The sequence below is a fragment of the Genypterus blacodes genome, unplaced genomic scaffold (assembly GCF_046128005.1).
Source record: "Genypterus blacodes isolate CSIRO-AG114 ecotype Tasmania unplaced genomic scaffold, CSIRO-AGI_Gbla_v1 ptg000064l_1, whole genome shotgun sequence".
Taxonomy (NCBI): domain Eukaryota; kingdom Metazoa; phylum Chordata; class Actinopteri; order Ophidiiformes; family Ophidiidae; genus Genypterus; species Genypterus blacodes.
The window spans coordinates 573,135-591,453 of record NW_027466876.1 but is presented as its reverse complement, the minus strand read 5'-3'; the positions used below and the strand labels follow the sequence as shown (position 1 = coordinate 591,453).

General features: G+C 42.0%; 1 protein-coding gene across 1 annotated transcript in view; it reads left to right on the top strand.

Moving 5' to 3' along the window:
* The window catches only part of mei4 (meiosis-specific, MEI4 homolog (S. cerevisiae)), a 48,318-nt gene that overhangs the window by 11,314 nt on the left and 18,685 nt on the right, over nucleotides 1-18,319 (top strand). Inside the window, exon 5 of the mRNA XM_076154908.1 lies at nucleotides 13,243-13,478. Coding sequence (XP_076011023.1) covers nucleotides 13,243-13,478 — 236 coding nt within the window. The remainder of the gene's footprint in view (nucleotides 1-13,242; nucleotides 13,479-18,319) is intronic.

Here is an 18,319-nt window from a genome sequence, read left to right as displayed (position 1 = left end):
CAGAGCGCCCCATGGTTTCATGTTTGTTTCAATCTGCAGTTGCCGTGATGAACGCTCGGCAATGCTTAGCTCTGATCAATGTTTTCACAAAGAACATTGACGTGTCCACGCGCTGCGCTTGATCAAAGACCGCTCTTTCCTGGCCCCGGCAGTATTCTGGAAATTAGAGCGAACCCCAAATGTCTCAGTCTTTCAGAGACATTTTATTACATGTAATCTTTTTCTAATTTTCTTTCTCTCCACTGCTTCAACTTGAAGAATTCAGAGTTCAGATTACTGTTTTTTTTCTCTCTCTTTGGACGGGCAAAGATGGGGGCATCACTGGGCAGGAATATTTCAGAAAATATTTCATTACAGAAGTGTATCGGCCCGGGCACGCTCATGCTGTGTGAATGCAGTGGGAGTGGGCGCAATCATTCCTGACAGTTTTCTGTGGAGGAGTCAAATATTTCTTTGTGTCGAGAGTGAGTGCCTATAGGTTTGAGTCACGGTCATATTCTGTGACGCAGGATAATCAATGAGAGTAGGCAGAGTTATGTGCTTATATTTCCCCCTGATTGTAGTTCATTTTCTGCTCTGTGTTTTCTGCTGCGATGAGAAGAGTTAAATGACATTACTGTTTCCTGCTAGAGCCCCGATGTAAGCGCGCAGACATACTGTCGTCGTCGTAACGTTACTGATATAAAATGGCAACCAACAAACCAAATGTGTAGCCTGAACAATTTATGTAGCACAGGTTTTCTTTTAGTGTATCTATCATCATCTTTGTCGGTTATTACTCAGAAAAATGTTTGACAAATTGTTTGTTATTGGTTTTCCTAATTTCACATCTCCAGGTTGGATAACTTGTTTGATTATTGGAGAAGCATATTGGTGGATCGCCGAGGTGCCCTGACCACCCAGCTGTTTGCAGCTGGTGTTCAAGCGAGCATAGCACTCCCATCTGTCCCGGGACCCTCAGCAGCTGACTCAGATGTTTTCATTTATAAAGGTTGTAAGGACAGGAGGTGATGGTTGAAGGGCTTTTATGCCATGTTAACGCATTATCAACCTTCTTTTTGTTGTTAATGATCTCATCGTATTGGGGTCCAGACCTGAATGGCTCCTCTTGGTTTTCTGCTGTCTGGAAACACACACACACGTTACAGAGCCTATAGGTTATTCATTGTTTCCCCTGATGGGTGGGGGTGGATGGACGGTGTTTCAACATTTACATTAAGGTCAGACAGTAAGAAGAAATCACTGCAATTGGCTATGGATTTCAAAACTGCAATAGGAAGTATTTATAAAAAGACTGAATTGGGAACAGGATTTCAAGGTCACAGGTAGTAGTCAGCTGAGACATTAAATTCATGAGTATTCTATCAGAGGGCAGTCTTCCTGTCTGACATACAACCTCGGAGCTGCCGTAGCTCGGAGCCACTGCCCTTGAAGCAGCGCGGCATACAGATAAGCCGTGCCATCTGGGCACCACGTTACTTTGTCAGAAGGTGTGACAGTTAATAGCATACACCAACGGACAAAGCCCCTTGGGGAAAAAGCCACCGTGAACACCTCGCAGTAACACTAAACCACTGGGCAGTATAAATGCCACGTCACAGTTATCGCTACCCTCCCTCGTGTCTCATCTTGACCTGAACGGGTTGGTAAGATGTGTAACAGTTTAGTACAGTTAAGTAGTTCGGGAGAAATAATCTAAATAGAGGATTCATTTTCAACCTCAAACGAATTTTGATTTATTTACACTTTACACAACAATATACAAATTGAACCGGCTGTAATTCAAAAGATGACACACACCAGTTTCAGACCTTGAAGTGTATGACATCAGGTAGCTAGATATGATCATATATGTGAATCTTAACGCCAGAAAAGCAAAACAAACTCTTAAGATAGAAGACTATTAACAATTGGCCATCTTTATTTCGAGTAGGGAAAGATAGTTTTCCAGATTGAACTTTATGAATTGTTGTTGTGGTGAAATTCTTCCATGTCACTGTCTGATTAGAATGTTCTAAACACGTTTTGTAGCCAAGGAGTGTCTGAGTCGATTGCTCCTAGTTGGTAATAAGTTTGGCTTCAGGATACTGTTGGACTTAAGGATGTTAAATTATTTTTCAGACACTTAAGCTTCAGCCAGAAGAGATGAGCGTTCCAGCTGATGTTATTAAAGGCCTGTGGCAGCTCCATTTGCAATCTTTGTCGCCAGAGCGCGTTTAAGGAATATTTGGTTCCTGAACTGGGCTGTAGAACTCGGAACAGGACGTGGCTCCAAATACTTGTTAGTCCTGTATTTTTCTTGACAACTGGCTTGTATAGTGAGAGGTTATAGTTGTTTACATGGATGAGGAGATTGAACTCACACAGGTTTTAGGTTTAATGGTATTTCTTTTTCAGTGTCAATGTTATTTTGAGGGAAAACATCTTCAGGAGGTTTTGGATGGAGTGCAATGCAGATGGAGGATATTTGCAAATTAGATTCACATGCCTTGAAGCTGATTTGTCCTTGTCCTCGTATGCATCAGCAGCGTAAAGACTCAATAGAAGGCATAGAGTGAATTCGTGTGTATATATATAATTATTTAAGTGGAGAAACATATTTTTCCCTCACTTACTGAAAACATTACTGACCCTTTGTTAGGTGACTTTTTTCCCTGCAAAGTGTGAAATGGAATGTGTGAATATTATATTTTGGAGTTCATTGTGAAGTATCAAGTAACGTCTTCACAGTTACTGCGGCTTGTAGCGCTGCAAGACCATTCCTTATTTTAGCACTAGAGTGTGGAAAACGGAATGGAACGAGTTTTAGAAACGGCCAATATTTATGTGTAAGTATAAGACTATGGGTACACAGATTTGGCCATTTTGACATACACCTGTATCCTTCATTATTTCCAATGCTTTGTCCCCTGCAGTTCACTTGGTAGTGCTCAGTAATGTCCACACAAAGCCATTCAGTTGGCCTGCGGTGCCGCATAGAGCCAGAGTAGGTTCTCTCCCTTTCTCACCTGTGGTAGGGAAAGACAAAGGGGAAGGAAAGCTAATGAGACAGTTTTGCAGGAAAACAAATGATGAGATCATCAAGATAGTTTCCCTTCCCACTGTATGGCCGCCTGTGAACCACAAGTTATGCAGGTGGAGAAGTTGTTGCGAATGCTGAGTCAGCAGTAAGATGATAAGTGAAGAAATCCGTTTTCCAATACAGCAAGAGCAGCAAGAACGAACATTTGTCTAGTTACAGTCATTGCCTTGCCAAACCCACTCCAGAGGAACTGTACTAACCTAACTACTAGAATAAACTTTATTTGTACACCTTACAAAAAAAGCTTTACAAGGTCCTTTGCATGAACAAATTATGATCTAAGCATGTCAAGAAAAAAACAGCATATTTGGAACAAGGCAAATTATAACAAATCAGTTTCAATCAATCAGTTTTCAGATGTAGCCTTCTAAATGACTTCTTTTGTGGTTCTTGGTTTGCCAAGTTCTGGAGCTGTGAGGACAGAAGCACTGAAATAGGATTTTTTCTCACTTTTAGAGCTCAGACTGCAGTCCAATCATTCAACAGTGTGAACAACGGATCAGAAGTGAACGTGTGCTTTACATGTTCATTTATACATGCGCACGTACATGTGTACCTAATGGGAGAACTCGTGATTTGGGTGAGATCCAAACAGTTTTCCATAGCAGCTACACCGGCTGGTTGTCTGATTTTTCACAAACTGCTCTCCTGTCTCTCTCTTGAGGAAAGAACTGCTAAAGAGAGGGTGGCAGCTTCTCGTTACAGAATGGACCATAGTTATTCATGTTCTAATCAATTTACCCATACTTAATCGTAGGGCAGTAATGACCTTTTTTTTTTTTTTAATGGAGTGATAAAGTCCAGCCTTCACCAATTAAATATGTTGCCCAGAACTTTTCCTAATACATTTTGATGGCCTAGGAAGAAAGATGGGAGGAGTGAGTGAAATATCGATCGGGCCATCAAGTTGTCCCAAACTCTTCAGTCTTTGTTCAGTTTGTTTAATTTTATTTAGTTTCCTTTAACTTTTATTTTTTTTAAACAGCAAAATACTGCATTATTGACTCGCAATATTTCCACGATTGCTGTTCTTTTTTTCTAACCAACAAAATGCCAGTCATTCTAGGTCATATGTAAATGACCTGTAAATTATGAGGTCTTTGAAAATTACAGTAATATCGCTTTAAATTTGTTGTAGACGAGCTTTCAAAAGTAACATACTGTTATGTGGGCGTGCAGGCAGAGACAGCTTTAGTTTGACAGATTGCCAATGGCAGACCTCCAGTTTGGTGAAGTGACCTTGTCTTGTTGAGGTGATGGCACCCCACCAATGTTCCAACCGTTCACACACTCCTCCACATGTGACAGACTCCAGGAATAATCAGATTGAAACGGGAAAAAAACAGAGAAACTGATGGACAATTAACTGGTGATCAAGGATGTCGACTGTCCTCAAAGCACACAGATCTCATTAGCGCTCTGTCCTGGAAGGAAAATGAGGTTGGTTGATCAAAGTCACTTAATAAGACTGAAGCTAGAAGCCTGCGCAGTGTTGGCTTGTGGCATTACCACCTACTTTAAAATTCACAGGCTGCATGTCTTGCATAAGTGCACCGAGACAACCAGTGGCCCAATTACATACTATATATTAATCTGTCCCCCAAGGATTGCAGTTTTTGTGTGTGATTTCTGATCACTGATGCTGTGGAAATCTGGAAAATTGGTGCAAATTTAGCAAAGTTTTACCCGTTAATCACAACTTCTACACTTTTTATTTACTCACAACATTTAAATAGAGCTACATGACGAACAATATGCAGAGAACAATCTTCAACGTCTTGTTTCACTAGGCATTAGAATTTCTGATACGTCATCAACACTCTAATCATCATCTAACTTAAACATTAGCTCGTGTAGACGGACAAATTTAACTAGCTCTATTGGTGAGTTTCCAGTACAGCATAATAAAACGAAGAGGAAACCCAGAGGAATCGCACTCCCAAGCCTTCACTCTGTACACCCAGCAGTAAATGATTATGGTGCCTGTGTGATGGCAGGTGCTGTTTAACTCAAAATTGCAGAATGCACCCTGTGGTATTCAAGAAATTGACGTAGTTACTTAAAACTTAAACAGACAAGTAAAATGTACTTTGCAAAGATCTTACATGTATGAGACCATCCTGGCTGTTTGACTTGAAACCTCTCTGGCCAAGAGTGGACAAAATTAGCATGATGCAGCTTTGAAATGTATAATTTCTATAGCTAAATTGTAAACATATGCAGCTAGAGATATCGAAAAAGTGTAGTGCAAAGGCTTCAAAATGTATCTAGATCACGTTTGGATTCAGTTGGACACGTTTTCTTCTCTTTGGCAGGGCAAGGAGTTCGTTCTTATCCCACCACGGGCCCCTAAAAAGGTAGCTGGCTCATAAGGCAGTGAAAGAAGCTTGTTAATCTCGGGTTTCACGGCAGATGAAACTGTCTTTAAAGTTTTAAGCACAAAGTGAATCAAAGAGTCAAGGTCATGCAGGTAGGAGATCAGAGGTAATGGTTACATTTCTGTAGGCTTTTCTATTCTATCAACTCTGTCCAAGTGGTGAAATGCTCCAAATATTGCAGTGTGGTCCATTGGGATCTCTGTTTCTCCTACTAGCTAGCTCCAGCTGACAGGTTTGGCAGAATGGTGTCCTGCTTTTACCTGCGTTCTGTCATTCCGATAGATTATCCAACAGATTGTTCGGTTCTTGATACTGACATCAGAAAACTAGGCGATGCAGTACTTTTGCTATTGTGTCTGAGACAGACAGAACAGAACAGAAAGGTGTTCTCCCACCTCCCGGGGGCAGTGCACATGTCAAGATATGATCTCAGAGAAGCAGACTTAGATGAGATTGGATTGATTTTCTGTGTTGAAACTGGGGGATTGCCAGCAGACTGCCTTGAAAGAGTTGGTGGGAAAAAAATAAAACATTGCAAAAGGATGCTACTACAAGACACAGGGAAGAAAAATCAATTTGAAGGAGTTGTGTGTGTGCTGACTTGTGGGGAGGACTGTGGTTGTGTCGCATGTTAGCCTGCAGTGCACTGTGGTTTCACTTGGGTCTGGGTGATATGGGGGAAAAATAAGAATGTCTTTCTATCCTTTGCTTAGGTTTAAGGTGCTGTCATCGTGTGGGGAGCGAGGGAAGTAATGGGTTAGGGCAGTGGTTCCCAAAGTAGGGGGCGCAACCCCTAGGGGGGCAGAGCTACTCAAGGGGGGGCGCGGGACGGAAAGAGGAGCGATATGAATAAGTGCGGCCTCAGGTGAATGAGCGATACTTCTTCATCTCGCTGCAGGAGAATGAGCGTCCGGAGCCCCGTTACACCAGTCAGCTGTCCTGTATTGTTTTATAATGTCTCTCCCCTCGCCAGACTGATCAGCTGTCCCGTATTGTTCTATATCGTAATCATGTCAACGTGCTATATTCAATCTAAAGAATATGAAAAATAATCATGATCATGCTGCCGGGGGGGGGGGAGGGAGACAATATATAAAACAATTCAGCACTTCACCTTCCTGCTCTTGCAGCTGTTGTAAAACCTTTTTACAAGATTTCTGTACACTATACTGCACGATTGCGGCCCAGAGAACAGCCTCTCAACATCTGCAGTCGGGACAGGGGCTGTGAGGGCAAGAGCTGCTGCTCACACGCAGGGGCTTGTCGGTTCACCGCAAAACTGCTGGTGCACTTCAGTGTGACCCTTAGAAACCGGTTGACTACGTCCTGAAAGGGGCGTATCTTTTTGTTAATTTTTGACAAATGTTGCTGGTGGGTCGGTTTGTTCTTTTTCGGCAAAAACGCTTAGGCGCTGCACGTAAACTGTAAAATGGTCTGTAAAACTGTTTGTTATACTATATTTGACCCACACAGTTTGATGCATTCTCTGCACTGCAAACGCTGCTGTTTGAGGCAGTGAAATAGATTGGTTGTGCCTCCAGATATGGTGATCCAACTTATTTTCCTCCCCTTATTTCTACTTTTTCCCGCTTTGGGGCTGCCAAATAATTTTGTGTGGAGGAAAACCCGTGGGTTGTGTGGGTTCAGCAGACCACCAGATTGATTTGTACTTGGCACTTCAAAGGGGTCTCAAACCATGTGTGTGTCGTCAGCACTAACACGCTGAGGAAGGCCAGAAGGCCAAAAACATGTTGGCAGAGTTTCTAATATTTAACTTTTAATACTTTTTGACTTTTTGCCCCACTCACTCCCTCATGTGACGGCTGTAGTCACTAGTCTCTTTGCGAATTGAAACCTAATATACTATAACCTAATATTACTATCACTATCTTTATTTCCTTCCTTCACTGATTTGTTTCAATCTCTTTCTGTTGACCTTTTGTTATCTATCCTTTATTCTTTTCTTCCCTTGTTCCTTCCGTGCCGTTTCCCGCTTCCTTCCTCTTTTTCCCTTTTATTTTTTCATTTCTTTTATCATTACGGTGCTCAAGGGAAAGGTAAAAATGATTATTGAAATGATTTTCAAAATCGCGACTTGAATGGATGAAGAAGTAGTAAACCTGCAGTTTTAATTATAGCCTGCAGTGTTAAAAAGCCTAGACACATTTTAAGCGGTGAAGATTTAAGACGGTGACATCAATTTCCCTCACTGAAACGGTAACTTGGCGGAGGATGTAATCTGCTCTGGCCAATTAATGGTGATTCTGGCCAATCTACAAAATCTAACTTGTGGCCATTTAGGTGTGAAAGCACTTTGAGAATATGGAAACCACCGATACAGACCTGTGTCAGAGTTGCGATGTGCAGGTGCTCAACTCAATTTCTAGGGGGGCTTCGTTCAGATTATTGAAATTAGCTGCACACAGTTTACACCCTTAAGGTTGCCACCATCGTCAGCTTTCAGGGAATGAGCTTTCTCACTGTCTCCTGTACCCTTTCAAACAAGCACCTGCCTATAATCTTGCTAAAACCACTAAGATGGGGAAAAGCTAACTGGGAAGAAGGGGGAATGACTTTCAGTGTCTGCCTCTGGTCTCACCTGTGCAGAAGATTGCACCGATTATTATATTTGAAGGGGAAAAACTACATTTTCACACTGCTTCTCAGCACATTGTGATTCAGCATTGCCCTTATTAAAGCGCTGAAGGACTGGGACACTGATGTGAGAAGACAGGACAGAGAGTGCACAGGTGATGAAACAGTACAGTAGAGGAATAAGGGATTTTTTTTTTTAAAGATTCTGAATGCGCCGTTGTTCCGTTAACGACGTAACATCCAGTCCAGTCTAATAAATACTCTCCTGTCTGTGATTATGCATGCACACCATCAAGCAGGATCACCTCTATGGATGTCGCTGGGCAGATTTTGTGCGGACTGACAATGAGCCACACACCTAATACATTTGATATGCATTTGGTGGGAATGTGAAGGTGATGAGTTTCCCATCGCCAGAGTTTTGCTGATATTTTCATCCATGAGTTCTGCTGTGGACATTGATTTCAGGCAATAAAAACGGTTGCCTGGTGGATATCAGACCATTAATACAGCTCCCGTCTGGAGAGGACCAGGCTTAACTTAAAATGACTCGGTCTGAGTTGCGGACAGCTGCAGACAATCCTGTTTCAAGATAAACTGTTCCCTGCGACCAAGTCTGAATACAGAAGAGAGCAATTTTAGTATTAAATCTCGCTCCTGCGCACGGATCTCAACTCTGAATACGGCCCTGGAGTTTAATAAACAGGAAATAAACACAATTTAATTCACAGTTGCTATATCGGAAAGAGTTTTGTCCTTGTTTGCTTCGAACCTGATTACTATAACTGTAGCACAAAAAAAAGGCTGTGGCAATGAATCAAGCGTACACCTCAATTCAAATGACCCCAATTGAAGTATGCTTACTCAAAGTAAGGGACATTAATGTCTTATTGAGATAGGGATTATACATTTCAGAGTTTCACCAAAGCCATTGGGGTTGATCCTCTAGGGACCATCGGCTCAGACCCCTTCAGCATGTCCACTACTACAGTGCTAAAATCCTGAGAACAGGCATCATCGGAGTGGTAACGTCAATTAAGAAAGCTCTGAAAATCTGTTCTACTTCTAATCTACCGTGGCATTGAATAACCTCGAACATTAGTTTAGAACTGATTGATGCAGTGGACAGGTTGTAGTGTGGGTGATTGCAAGCTGTGGCTGTGCGCATTTAGATCCGAGCTGCCAACAGACAGTATTGTTGCGAGAGGCTCGGAGCATCTCACTCATGCTGCGGGGCTTTCTTTCCCACCACAGACGAATCAATCTCTGTCGTTGATCAGTAAATTACTGCCCTTCACGCTCCCTGCCAAGCACAGCCTCCTCATGTACTCTTTGTCAACTTCTCTTTCTTTCTCCCCACCCCTCTCCATTTGTCTATGTCCCTCTCTTACTCTTAATCTGTATGTGTCTCTCTACTTCTATTCTTTTGTCTCGCCTCAGCATTTCTACTTCATCTGTCTAGCCCTCTTGCGCATACTCTCTTTCCCACAATGTCTCTTTTTCTCTATTTTCTCTGGTTATTGACTCATATTACCTTAGTTTTTGGCTTGTACAGGGGTTTGGTGTAGACACAATGGAAAAACTCACAGGAAAGTACTTTAAATCTTGAATAATGTTATTAAGATCACATCGTAGGGCAGCAAATTATTCTGCAAATCTTGTCTGAGTTTTTAAACCCTGTGGCCTATTTGAATTCACAATGAAAGGGAAAAATAACAAAGACCTCATAAAGTAGATGTTGAATGACAAACAAACACAGATGAGTGCCAACTTATACTGCCAAGGTGTTGATACAAATTAATATTGCACTTTCTACATACTTTCTTTCTTGTGCTGTTTGCCTAAGGCTGTGTGTGTGTGTGTTTGTTTGTTTGTTCACGTGTCTTCGCTTCTCTTTTGTGATGACGCTTGACCGATGACTGTTCTCAAGCAACTGAGGCCGTTGCTTGCCCGTGGCCCAGTCACAACAGTAACGAGCTCCAGGTCTAATGAAATGGACGATTAAATTCCATTCAGAGCTCAGCTTTATAATCGTGTGGCAGCTGATGTTATCTGGGTCATGGTGCTTCAGGTTCCCTGCCTGCATACAAATCTAGTGTCTCTGTAACGCTGCAGAGGTGCTCATCCACCTCGGTTAGAGGATAGCTTCAGATTTCTGTGTCGATCTTGACATAATACCCACTGCTCATTGAAATATTAGTTACAGTAATCCCCCTCTCCTCTCAGTAAATGCTGTGAAGTATTTTTCTCCGCACTCGACGGGAGCTAAAATCTCCCACCAATTTTCCAATCTGTCTGATATGCTTTGCAAATTTCAACCACAGCTATGTGGGTCAACCAATTTGAATAAATCATTTGCTCTCCTTTAAGTATCACCTATCCTTCTTCGAGGTTGGGTTTCGAACTATGTTCATTGTTGAGTCATGTCAGGATGCGTCTTGGTAGTTGCTGCTACGCTTTGCCTTCATCGGCACATTACACAAAGAAAGCATTGCTACACAGCCTTATGGATAGTGTGTCTTGTTTCAAGGTTTGTGTGTACCGTGCCGAATGTCATAACAAGGACTGTGATTGACTAGCTCCATTTATTACAGTGTACTTGAACTCAAGAGGGAGTACTTCACAACCAGTAGCAGGAATGAGAAGCATGACAGCAACTACTAATGTTTCTGCACACATGTGGATTGTAAACATGGCAAAAAATAGACTAAAATATAATCTTTTAGAACTTTTTATATTTCTAAATTCCACCAGAAAGTGCCTTTCACACTTCAGGAACCTTTCATTATGTCACTTTGAGGAACCAGAGCTGACTTTGGTACCAGAGCTTACGTTCCTGAAAGTCCCATTTCAGAGAAGGTCACTCTCCGATGGCTCAGGAACTGCCTGGTGGAATTCGCAAGACTGAACATCATTGATTTTTCAAAAAAGGCGAAATGGCAAGAGTTACGTTACATGCCCTTGAAGAAGGATAAATACACTAAACTATGGACAGGTGGTGGTGCAAAAACTTGTATTTCTTGTACTTGGAACTTGAAATTACTTCTATAGTTTAGTTGTGAACATACGGTCTGGAGGTAGAAAAAAGGGTTCCTGTGCAGGCTTTCGAACTTAATTGACTAAAGGGGTTTCCTGGTAATCAGAACGAATCTGTTCTCGGAAGATGCTTCTTCAAACTCAAAGAATACATTTTTCGTTGAGAGAGTTTGTCTTTGCTTGGTATTGAGTGGTTACATCAAACATGGTGAATTCAGATCTTAATTCTAAGGCAACTGACTGGAGATAGCTTCAATGATTGAAAATACATTTTGGAAGCTGTAGCTTTGATGATGTTGTAGCATGCAGGCAGAGCTTATTATTATCCTTTCTGGTGAACTCGTTTTTTTGGTACCTAATTATTGCTTTTTGAGGAGCCAGTTGTCGTTTTTTGAAATTTCCAACCTTCGGCAGATTCCCAAGCTGCAATGGTCGATTCTGAAGTTAGGAAAATATAATTGTGGTCAAACTGCGGTTTGGCCAATGAGTCAAAACCTTTTCAAACCAGCACTGAGGGAGAAGACAGTTTTTCACTATTGTTAAAGGCTGCAGCCAAACCTGTCAGCCAACGGCCTGGCGGATCCCTGAGGAGTGCTAATGAGCTAAGAGACGACTCAATCACTGACTCCTGCTGATTTCCCCATCTCACTTAGAACAGGACACTGCTTTGTCCTCATGCTGATGGCTCTCTCACCTCAGTTTATTTCCCCATCTCCAAATGTGGTCTGCCTGTTGTGTTGTTTTCTGTTATACTCTTGGGTTTGGTTCAGTTGGATTGTCTTGTCCCCTGTTCTTTTGGCTACATTTCACCATGACTGCAACTTAAGTGTAATTGGGCTCTTCACAAAGCACTCGGAGAGCTCACGCCTCTGCCAAGGCTGCGCAATAATCAATTTTGGTATGAGGGAAGAGAAAAGAATAAGGGAAATTATTACCAGTGCAGATAATAATTCACCATACTCCCTCAGAGTAAAAGGGAAAAAAAATAGTTTTGTATATAAAGATTTCCTTTTGGGAGAAAAAGCGTATTTACCAACAACCAACAATGGACTATACTGATATATTTCTCTCGGAAACAAGACTACCATTTCAACACCAAATGTCAAAACTATAACCTCCTCAACAGAGATAATAACTCACCACTGGAGCAATGCCTCTGTAATAACAGACTGCTACAGTATTTGATATTGTATCACAGTAGTTCCAAAACAGAGAGAGAGAGAGAGAGAGAGAGAGAGAGAGAGAGAGAGAGAGAGAGAGAGAGAGAGAGAGAGAGAGAGAGAGAGAGAGAGAGAGAGAGAGAGAGAGAGAGAGAGAGAGAGAGAGAGAGAGAGAGAGAGAGAGAGAGAGAGAGAGAGAGAGAGAGAGAGAGAGAGAGAGAGAGAGAGAGAGAGAGAGAGAGAGAGAGAGAGAGAGAGAGAGAGAAGCAAGACAGGGGAGCAAGACAGTGTCTGTAAGAGATGTCACTGAGGTAAACAGCCGCCAGATGGCTGTCAGGCATTCCTCCTGGCTGAAACCTTCGGGGACCTGAGTGAATGTGACAACAAAACCAAACTCCCTACACACACAGACACGCACCACTTAGACCCCGTCGCATAGGTCACTTAGCACTCTGCTGTAGAAAACCCGAAAACTGTTCTTTTTATCTCTTGAAATCACCGAAAACATAACTAAAGCTCACTGCTTCAGTCTTTCCTCTTGGCTGGGGCCAAAGCTTAAAGGGGTCGATGTCACATCGTCCGTCTGCTCTCTCTCAGCCTCTCCGGCTTCCTTTCTCTTCAATTACTCGTCTAGCTTTCCCTGTTACTCTCTTCATCACTGGCTTGCCTGTCTTCCTCCAGCACCCTCTCCCTCACTCTCGTCACAGTCTCCTGCTTCCCTTGCTTCCATCACCTCTCTCCTCACCAGAGCAATCTAGGTTGTTGATGAGATGCGTGCGTAATGTGCTTTAGCGGTTATTACAGTTGTCTTGTCATGATAAGGTACCTAACACTGCAGGGCCCATAATCCCCCAAGATTGCCTGAATATTGATTATATCTGCATCCAGATATAAATAGACACAAGGTGCAAATGTTCAACAAATTGTGACTGTCGTGTCTTAAATAGTTTTCAGTGATTTAAGAAGTCTTAAAATTGATGTGACTTTACAGGCGACAGAGAACTCAGCGTCTGACACTTTTCATGTCTACGAGTATGAGAACTCGTGCTACTTGTTCTCGATCCTGGAACAACTCCTGCAGAATTCCGAGGTACGAGGTACGTTGCAGATGGGGCCCGAGCAGAAAGCATTCAAGGAGAAGTTGGACCAACATATCCTTCTGCTGTCCGATGAGTTCCCCCTGTTTGCGCTCTACTTGTGGAAGATAGGAGGTCTGCTCTCGCCCTTGTGAGTCCTCCCGTGTGCAGTGAAGAGGCAGTCGTGTTTCTGTAGTTTCACCTCAAAAATATCTGTATCGCAGCCTGTGTCTAAAGGGGACCCAGTTGGAGTTAAAATGTTAATCTGTAAACCCATCCTTAATAGTGTACTCACTATACGTAACACCTGTTCATCATAATACAGCAAAGTGTTTGATATCTCACAACTGCGTCTGTTTTTTTAAGAACACATATTCATCTTTTTCTTTTACCCTGATCACATTTTATTATCGGTTTTATTGTTGGGCTCGATGGGAAATCAGAAATCAGATGGTCCACAGATAAAGGTGCCATACTGGTTTAGAGTGAGGTCATAAAAAGTGCTTGGGCCAATCACTTGTACATTCTACACTTTAACTTACACTTACAACTTTCTGTTGTGTACCGGCACTTCTCATAAGGCCGTGGTAAGGACCAATCCAACAATCCTGCCATGGCGCCTGAACCAGGACAGAATGTATTAGCGCGAGGAGGGTTTTGGGTTTTCCAAGAAGGTAAACCTCAGGAAGATAACATTACGGTTAGCATCAGTAATGCAGCTCACAGCAGCACAGAGACCCTGCGAGCAGCCGAGACCACAGCTAGCACTGACACGTTGTCCCCTTAAATGGTTATTGGTTGCTCTTTGGTGGTAATTATGTAGTTAACCTTGTTAACGTGTAATTATTTCATAGATGATAACAGATGTTTTATTCATTTATTGATATTAAATGTGACACCGTCGCTACTTCGTTAGCGAGCTGCCCTGCTCATTTTCTGCCTCTATCCTTCTCTCGTCTTTGTCTCTGCCTGGGCGCGTTTCTTAGTTTCTTTGTTGTTTTTCAGGGCACACTGGTGCCATGTCCTCAGTTAGCATTTTATTGTGACTATAACAGTGTCCTCCCAAAGGTGCTTTGTGCTTCATGAATTTACTTTAAAAGCATCACTGTTTGTTCAAGCATAAACCAAACCTTAAGGAAGGGGTTTCATGACTTGTGGAGAATATGGGAAACTATAACTGACAACAAGGTGTCAGGCCTGATGAAGATTAAGAGATTTTCGGACACTTTAGAATGAAGTACTCTGAAATAATCGATCTCACTATGTTTACTGAAACTCTAATTTACTCTTGCTGCAATACAGCTGCTGCACTATAGACATAACTTACCCTTATTTCCTCAGCAGAGATTATACTCCAGATAGTTTCGGGCAAAGTAGTCCCTAAAGTTTAGGTTTAAGAAGTCTTTGTGAACATAAACATCATCTAACAGCTGTGTGGTGGAGACATGACAGCAGTGAGGGATTTAGCATTTCACACTGGCGTTTGAGTGATTGTGGTTCTTAACACATTTTGTGGTCTTTTTTGATTCTGAAAATGTAAAACCACTAATCAAGGCATCTGGAATGACTTTAATCTGATACCAGTCACATCTGTATATGTGTGGCTTTGTAAAGAATAGACTTTGACTTCAAATTGTGTCGTGGAGTTTAGGTCTTGAACAATTATAGTATAGGCTGTGGTCCTTCATTAGTGTAGTCTGTCTGTCTGCCTGCTTCCAGATGATACACACTCATTGGCCTTTCATCACTCCCTGCTCTGTTTCTTACATTCTCTTTGAGAAGACGAGTGCTGCTCTCCGAGTGTTGTTCTCTTCCCCGCTGGTTATTTTTGTGAGCAATAATGGCACAGGCATCCGCTCAAATGGCTGCAGCTAAATAAGTTCCCTGATACGTCATGAATTACCAAAGACTTGCAGGTCCTGGCTGTGCTGATAGCAATCACTCCTATTGTGTCTGCTTTGGGTTTCTTTCCCCTCTCTGTCTGTGATCTCCTCATCTTTCATATCCTGTTGAGAGCAAAGCAGGGAGAGGCATGCTGTAAAAAAAAATAAAAAACGGACTGCTTTTATGTGGAAAGATAGTTGATATGTCTCAGCAGAGGTGAATCTGTCTCCCCATGAATGGGCTTGACGGCAACAGACGAGGGCGGTTGCATCATCAGCAGAGAGCCCCAGTGCTTTCAGTCTGTGTGAATATAATCAACCCTGTTTCATCTGCACAGTAGACTTCTGTTTTGGTAAAGAAGAAGCATCTTTTCATGTCGGGTCTTAGGTACAGTGCGTATGAAAAGATCAAAACTACTGCTCCGAGAAAGATGCATCTTTTCATGTAAGGTCTCGGGCACCTTATAGACAAAAAGATCAAAACTAATGTAGTATAGTGCATATGGAAGGCAACATTTCCCCTAAAACTTAGGGCCAGATTTACTAAGCATGACGCAAAATACCATCCAGACCGCACATTTCTGCGCTAGCCGCATGATTTCAACGTAGTGGGGTATTTACTTAGACTTATTATGTGGATGAGTACAGTCACCGTTAGTTCATTTGAATGCACTCCCAGTGTTTAAGGGCCATATTTACTAAGCATGACGCAAACCATCATCCCGCAAGTGTCTGCATGTTTTCAGGAGAGCGCAATATTTAGCAGGGCTGATGATGTAAATGAGAACAAGTTGACTTGAATGCACCGCTGGTATCTACTAGGCTTCTTGTATCAGTCAGGAAAGCAATACAAAAAAAAGGGCCTCTCGGTTTTGGGAAATATGATCTAGCACCGCATTCAACTAAGCACAGCTCTCAGCACCAGGGACGGCACATTTGAAATCGAGGGCTTAAATTTTGTAGCAACATTTCGGAATAGGCCAGAAGCCAGAAATAATAATAATAATAATAATAAAACATTTTGTTTGTATAGCACTTTTCCAAATACTACTGGACTTTACAATCATACAGTAAAATCATATGGGAAATGACGGGATAGAAACAACAATTGAGAGTGCAGTTAAATAAATGCAGCGGTATCTTACATCCTCGAAAAGTCCAGGGGATTAGGGGGAGTAACACATTAAATTGTAACCCAGAGGGAAACAAAATAATAATAACAATAATAATAATAAAAAACGTAAGAATTTATTTATGAGATAAACCAAACAGAAAGGGAAACTTCTTCTCAAAAGGAATAAGCCAGACCATCTGCTTAACCAACAACACACAGCCTGAACGCTGCCGTCTGGCCCACTGGCGACGTCTGCAGCTCTCCTTGAGCTTTTTAAGCTCCAGGCCCTGATTAGAGAGTGGACTCAGGTGCATTCCACCTCTCAGTACTGGTAAGGAGAGGGAAAGAGCGGAACCTGGAGAGGGAGGAGAGAACCAAACATATACAGCAAACCCCCAGTACATCATGTCAGTAAATATGGGCAAATCTGGCCCTAAAGGTTCATAGATGAGCCAGTTTAACCAGCATATTTTAGCTTCATTTTCTTCTTGCATTTAACTATCTTGGCCTCTTCCACACCAGTAGTACCTACTTTTGTTGAATTCCACAAATAAAATGGCAACCTCTTTATAGATTTGGAACAGAAGTTGGAGTGACAGACTTGGCCGTTCTAGGAAGGCCACAGCCTATGATGACCTTTGAGAGATGAGGAGAGTTTCTTGCAAGAATGTTATGTCTTAGTTCAGCTGTTGCACATGACACAAAACCTTGGATCTCTTAATAGGAAGACCTATACCCTGGGATTCAATGGTCCAATCAGGTGCTGTTTAGAAAAATGTCCCAAAAAGAATCCTTCAAGCTCATTGTACCATTGGCAGCAACAGTTATCCCAAAAATGTATTTCCTAATCTCCTGGTGTGAGTTCTTACTGTGGATCTGTTGAAAGGAGAGACGACCAATCACCGACCCCTCTACTTAACACAACACAGCATGTTCCTACAGCCACAGCGATGAATGTAATCTCGTTTTACCAAGCTGCAAATGATGGTAGACTTCTACCTCATCCGTCTTAATTGTATAGGTTTTGCATCACTGGGAGATGGCAGCATTATTTTCATAGCAGTCATGCTAAGTTGAGGTATTGCTCCTGTATATCAGTGAACATAGGCACACAGGATAATGGCTCTTATTAATCTCAATGTGAGAAGTCAGCAATATGCAATCTCTTGAGGAATACTGTCGTGTTGAGGTTCCAGTTCATCTTGTTTATCATTATTTAGACTAATTATGATTGAAGTAACTTTAAATGATTTTTTTTTTTTTAGAGAAGGTGCCATTTCAGAGAGAATTCTGTTATAATAATGTTCCAGGGAGCTCAATCAAATATAACAGCTCTACTGGTGGAGGTCATCCATTATCCCAAGGGTTGGTGATTTGATTGGTTGTTTGAGATTGATGAGCACGACTCAAAGCTCTTAATTGTCATTGTTGTAAAGGACAAACAATCCCCGTCTTAAGGAATATTAATCTCTTTTATTTTTAAATGAAGAATTCAGCAAAAATGTTTTTGTTTAATCAGCATCAGGAGTTGTGGTGTCCCTTTGGTCTACGAGTTGTAATTGTAACACACTGTTGTTATCAGTAGCTGTGGACAAACGAGTGTAATTTGACAGCGGCTCTCCTCCAGGTTTTCCAGTTATTTTTTTGGACTGGGCTTTCCAGCAACTGATTGTGACCATCTGTACCAGGTGTGTCCTACTGCTCATTAATAGCATTCATTTATCGAGGAATACAAATGGTAATGGATGCACATTTTCAGTATCCTGCTGCAATCAGCAGGGAGTAGGTTCTTCTCAGTTTTGCCGCAATGGCTGAGGTCCATGTTTAATGCCAAATGATTCTCTACCCTATGACCTCATCAATACGGACGTTAGCAACTGTCTCTCTCACCATTGCCAAATGCAACTGGCCAGGCCTTAACATCATTGCCTTGATTTACCGGTACACCTGAACCTGATTTAGACTCTGATCAAAGCTGATGAAAAAACGCAAGCC